This window comes from Rana temporaria, chromosome 7, assembly GCF_905171775.1.
Source record: "Rana temporaria chromosome 7, aRanTem1.1, whole genome shotgun sequence".
Taxonomy (NCBI): Eukaryota; Metazoa; Chordata; class Amphibia; order Anura; family Ranidae; genus Rana; species Rana temporaria.
The window spans coordinates 10,473,160-10,479,501 of NC_053495.1; the positions used below are offsets into that span (position 1 = coordinate 10,473,160).

The following is a 6,342-nucleotide window of genomic DNA, read 5'->3' on the forward strand; positions in this document are numbered from 1 at the left end:
TCCTCAATAAATCAATCCCTTGGCTATTCCTTCTGTATAATCATCTACAGATTTTGCACATAAAAAGTGCATTTAACCCTTTCTAAACAGAGACCATTAAACATCTCTACTTCTATCCCCATAGACAAGGGCTGAGCCAGCACACAGGACAGAAGAAGAATCTGTATTTGTCAGGGCAGTATAACAAAACCTTATTATATACATCTCATCCACATGTAAAGCAACAACAGATCAATGCTACTGATTGTGTTTAAAATGTTAGCACAAAGCAATCTAATCTTCGTATTCCTGACGATGAAAGAATAAGATTGTGTGTCAGAGCTGACAATCTATATGCTAAAGGAAAAAAAAGCACAGGAGTCATAATAGATTCCTTTCCTAAAAAGTGCTGAAAAGCAAAAGATATTGTCGAATTGTATTACAGAATCTACAGACTGAACAGAACTTCTATTTATCAGTGTTTTCACCCAAGATTCACAAAGGATTTAGTAAGAAAATGTGGGAATCTTGAGTGAAAGTTGAGTGAGCCTTGGGTGAAACAGACCCTGTATAGTCTATGCAGAGGGGGTTCTAGATCCTGGCACCCAGGGCCCTTTCCCCAGGTCTTCTACTGAGTGCCCCAGGTCTCCTTTAAGATACGGAGATGATACATTCTATGCATTATACCATTTGGAAACATTGGGCCGGATTCAGGTACATCGGCGCATCTTTGAGCCGGCATAGCGCATCTCATATGCGCTACGCCAACGTAACATTGAGAGGCAAGCTGAGTATTCACAAAGCACTTGCTCCCATATTTACGCCAGCGTAACGTAAATAGGCCGCCGTAAGCCTGCCTAATTCAAAGTAGGAAGGTAGTGGGCGTGCTATATGTAAATTAACCGTGACCCCATGCAAATGAAGGGCCTAATGAACGGCGCATGCTCAGAATCACGTCGCATATACTCCCTAAGATACGCCGCCTCAATGCCTACGACGTGAACGTAACCTACGCCCAGCCCCATTCACGTACGACTTACGTAAACGACGTAAAATACGACGGCTGTTCCGACGTTTCCGACGTCCATACCTTAACATGGCTTACCCCTGCTTTGTGAGGGGTAAACTTACGCCGGACGTACGCCTTACGTAAACGGCGTAGATTACTGCGATGGGCGTAAGTACGTTCGTGAATCGGCGTATCTTGCTCATTTACATATTCGACGCGTAAATAAATGGAAGCGCCCCTTCCGGCCAGCGTAAATATGCACCCAAGATACGACGGCATAGGAGACTTACGTCGGTCGTATTACAGTAAGCCAAAATTCAGGCGTATATGGTTTCCTGAATACGGCGCATACATACGACGGCGCATCCTAGAACTTACGCGGCGTATCAATTGATATGTCGGCGTAAGCTGTCTGTGAATCCGGCCCTTTGTATCTATTTCTTTATCTAATTTTGAATCCATTAAAAATAATGATAAATAACAATTAAACATAATACTAAAAATGTAAAATATTAAATCTACTTGTAATAATAATAATAATAATAATAATACTAAAAAAAATATAACCAAACATAATACTAAATAATAATTAAAAATAATAAATCTACTTGTAAAAAAGAATAATAATAATAATAATACAAAAAAAATCAAATAACCAAACATAATACTAAATAAAAATTTAAAATAATAAATCTACTTGTAAAAAGAAAAATAATAATACAAAAAAAATTATAACCAAACAGAATACTAAATAATAATTAAAAATAATAAATCTACTTGTAAAAAAGAATAATAATAATAATAATAATACAAAAAAAAATCAAATAACCAAACATAATACTAAATAAAAATTTAAAATAATAAATCTACTTGTAAAAAGAAAAATAATAATACAAAAAAAATTATAACCAAACATAATACTAAAAATAAATTAAAAATAATAAATCTACTTGTAAAAAAGAATAATAATAATACAAAAAAAAATTATAACCAAACATAATACTAACTAAAAATTTAAAACAATAAATCTACTTGTAAAAAAATATAATAATAATAATAATCGAACAGAATGCTAAATAATAATTAAAAATAATAATAGATCAATGATAATAAATATTTATCTACTTTTCAGTTTTCTTATCAATTATTTTGTCATCATAATGTGACATTTTAGACCAATTTATTTATGTTCAGTTAAAAACTAAGACTGTCTTGGTGTTAGATTCGATCCTAAGTGGTCATCGTGTCATCCTACCAGCCCTTCATCATTTGAATCTGTGTGCCCAAAGGGGCCCCTGGTCTATTAGGACCCTAGAATTGCCTCTGAGTTAACTCAGTATACAATGACATATATTGCTTAGTACCATACAAGCAATGCTTAACTTGAGTGTCCAGAGGGGCCCTTGGTCTATTAGAACCCTAGAATCAGCCCTATACTATGACAGGGATTAGTAGTAACATAAAGCACTAGCACTTGTATACCTGTGTGCCTAGAGGGCCCCCTGGTCGATTAGGACCCTAGAACTACCTCTGAGTTACCTCACTATACAATGACATATATGATTAGTACCATACAGCACAAGCACTGGTATACCTGTATGCCCAGAGGGGCCCCTGGTCTATTAGGACCCTAGAATCAGCCCTATACTGACAGGGATTAGTAACATACAGCACAAGCACTTGAACACCTATGTGCCTAGAGGGGTCCCTGATCTATTAGGACCCTATAACTACCACTGAGTTAACTCACTATACAATGACATATATAGATTAGTACCAAACAAGCAGTGCTTTACTTGTGTGCCCAGAGGGGCCCCCTATTGGAACCCTAGAATCAGCCCTATACAACGACAGAGATTAATAGTGGCATACAGCACAAGCACTTGTATACCTATGTGCCTAGAGGGGTCCCTGATCTATTTGGACCCTATAACTACCTCTCACTATAACTATAATCTCTGAGTTAACTCACTATACAATGACACATATAGGTATGTAACATACAAGAACTGTGTGCCCAGAGGGGCCCCTGATTTATTAGGACCCTAGAATCACCCTATACAATGACAGGGATTAGTAACATACATCACACGCACTTGTATGTGCCTAGAGGGGTCCCTTATCTATTAGGACCCTAGAACTACCTCTGAGTTAACTCACTATACAATGACACATAAAGGTTAGTAACATACAAGACCTGTGTGCCCAGAGGGGCCCCTGATTTATTAGGACCCCTAGAATCACCCCTATACAATGACAGGGGTTAGTAACATACAGCACAAGCACTTGTGTGTGCCTAGAGGGGTCCCTTATCTTTTAGGACCCTAGAACTACCTCTGAGTTAACTCACTATACAATGGCACATATAGGTTAGTAACATACAAGAACTGTTATAGCTGTGTGCCCAGAGGGGCCCCTGATCTATTAGGACCCCTAGAATCACCCCTATACAATGACATGGATTAGTAACATACAGCACAAGCACTCTCCTATACATAAAAGCAGTGGTGCAATTACAACCTAATGCTAAAACAATGTAATGCCTGGGGAGTATATTGTCGGCTTCTGACTATACAAAGCAGTTCTTGCCAGCAAGCCTCTCCAGCTGCTGTGGGACTGTAAATCCCAGCATGTCCTGATACTTCCGCAGCAGCTGGATTTTGCATTAATCCATGTGAGCACCATACACCCTCCATCCTATGAAGGACACACAGGCAGTGGCGGAGGATTGCAGCATTGCTGTGGTCACCTACCTGTGCTCATCTTCCTGTGCGGAGAAGTTGCAGCAGTCCTCCTCTCTCTATGCTCAGACCATCCTCTGGGCTCCCCGGCAGCAGCAGTGTCAGCTGAGTGTCAGCAGCATTGGGCAGGCTGCGGGCTGCTAGCGCTGAGATTGCAGCATGTCCCTTCCTGCAGGGGGAGAGCGGGGGACCCAACACATCCACACAAGGACAGACAATCCTCCCAGCTTCTATTCCAGAGGATGGGGGGGTCACGTGTCTGACAACCCCCTTCCCTCCCAGCGCCGGGGCGATGCTTGTGACTACCCTCTGCACCTATACAGCGCTATGCGATCCCTGCCAACTTCCATTGTGTATTGTTAGAGGAAGGAAGGGGGGCATGGATGGTGCAGGCAGAGCTCTGGAAGGGGGTGGGGGGGGGGGGGTTTGGGGGAGTCATTTTTCACTTGACCATTTTTGGGGTACTGTACTTTAACATCACCTATCTAGATGTTTTGGGGAGGCTGATGAATTCTGTCCTCTATCTTGCTGCTGTTCACTAAATATTATAGTGGTGTATATACAGTATATAGATAGATATAGATAGATAGATAGATAGATAGATAGATAGATAGATAGATAGATAGATAGATAGATAGATAGATAGATAGATACAGTATGAACAAGTGAATAGAATAATGCAGAAATAAGAACAGCCTGAAGAAAGTGGATTAGGGTTTTGAAGGATATAAAAGAAAGTAAAACAGAGACAAAGACAACTGCACAAAGGAGCCAGGATATATGATTTATTTAATGGCAATATGATATGTGATTGTTTATTTTTAATATATATAAAGATATATAGATAGATAGATAGATAGATAGATAGATAGATAGATAGATAGATAGATCATTGATACATGGATGTACCGATATGCCTACAATATACAGTGTATAAACGGTATTTATATAAATATATATATATAGATCTATATACTCCAAGTGTCAGTGTGCCCTTGTTCTGGGAATCCAAGTGTCAGTGTGCTCTGATCCTTGCACACCCCTTGTCAAAGTATCTGAGACCCAGAGGCGTTGCTACAGGGGTGCGGGGGGTGCCGTCCGCACCGGGTGACACCCGCTAGAGGGGTGACACCATCCTGTTTTTTTTTTTTTAGCTGACATGCCCAGCCTGCCCTGTGCAATGCCAGCCTGCCCTGTACCACCCCCAGCCTGCTCTGTGCCACTCCAGCCTGCCCTGTACCACCCCAGCCTGCCTTGTACCCCCCAAACAACCCTGTACCACCCCAGCCTGCCCTGTACCACCCCAGCCTGCCCTGTACCACCCAGCCTGCCCTGTGCCACCACAGCCTGCCCTGTACCACCCCAAACTTTCCCATGCCACCCCAACTTGCCCCGTGCCACCCTAACTTGCCCTGTACCACCCCAATCTGCCCTATGCCACCATAACTTGCCCTATACCACCCCAACCTGCCCAATGCCACCCTAACTTGCCCTGTACCACCCCAACCTTTCCCATGCCATCCCAACTTGCCCTATGCCACCCTAACTTGCACTATACCACCCCTACCTGCCCTGTACCACCCTAACTTGCCCTATACCACCCCAACCTGCCCTATGCCACCCTAACTTGCACTATACCACCCCTACCTGTGGTATAAAACGATTATTCGTGTTCCACTGATGTTGCTGGACATCTGCTGCACTAATTTTAAAGCCTGATTTTAACTCCAATTTTGTGAGTATAACTATTGATTTTAATATTTGAATAAATTCATTTTATCAGTATCATACTAGGTCGGTGCGCCCTCCGCTCTCTTTTTCTCCTTTATAGTTCTATGAATTCCCACGATTCTGAGGAGGGCTGCAAGACTCTAGAAGATAACTTTTAATTGAACTGCACCACCTCATAGCACTTCCCGAAAATACCAGAGCGCAGGAGATTTGTTTTTGTATATCTGTACCACCCTAACTTGCCCTATACCACCCCAACCTGCCCTATGCAACCCTAACTTGCCCTATACCACCCCAAACTACCCTATATCACCCCAACATGCCCTATACCACCTTAACCTGTCCTATACCACCCCACTACACCAACCTGCCACTATACCACTCTATACTACCCTAACCTGCCACTATACTATCATTTACAGGGGCTGGTTTGGGGTGCGCCCCGTGCCCGTGCGCTGCCTGCTTGGTGCTGGGCAGCCTAGACAGAGGGGGGGTGACACCATGTTTTACCGCACCGGGTGACACCAACCCTAGTGACACCACTGCTGAGACCCTAAAGCTTTAGAATGTCATTGTTCTGGGACCTCCAAGTGTCAATGTGCCTTTGCTCTGGGATCCCCCAAGTGTCTGTGTATCATTGTTTTGGGACCCCAAGTATTGGCGTATCGAAACTGTATAGATTCAGCAGATCATTGTTCTAGGACAGTGGCCTCCAAATTGCAATCTAGCAGCCAGATGTGCCCATTTGCTTGCCCTTGTGGCACTGTTCCACAAACTGACACCAATAGCAGGGCTCCATTCCCCCTACTGACATCAATGCCAGTACTCTACTGATATCAATGGGGCCCTATTCCTCCCATTAAAACCAACGATGGGGTACTG

At 42.5% G+C, this 6,342-nt stretch overlaps 1 protein-coding gene across 2 annotated transcripts in view; it reads right to left on the reverse strand.

Annotated features, from left to right (window-relative positions):
* FGD5 (FYVE, RhoGEF and PH domain containing 5) overlaps positions 1-3,983 on the reverse strand; it is a 171,587-nt gene extending 167,604 nt beyond the window's left edge. Inside the window, exon 1 of one of the 2 annotated variants that reach the window (XM_040358875.1) lies at positions 3,742-3,983. In XM_040358875.1, coding sequence (XP_040214809.1) covers positions 3,742-3,751 — 10 coding nt within the window. In that variant the 5' untranslated portion in view covers positions 3,752-3,983. The remainder of the gene's footprint in view (positions 1-3,741) is intronic. The other variant, XM_040358874.1, reaches the window with a different exon arrangement.
* Between the last annotated feature and the right edge of the window lie 2,359 nt (positions 3,984-6,342).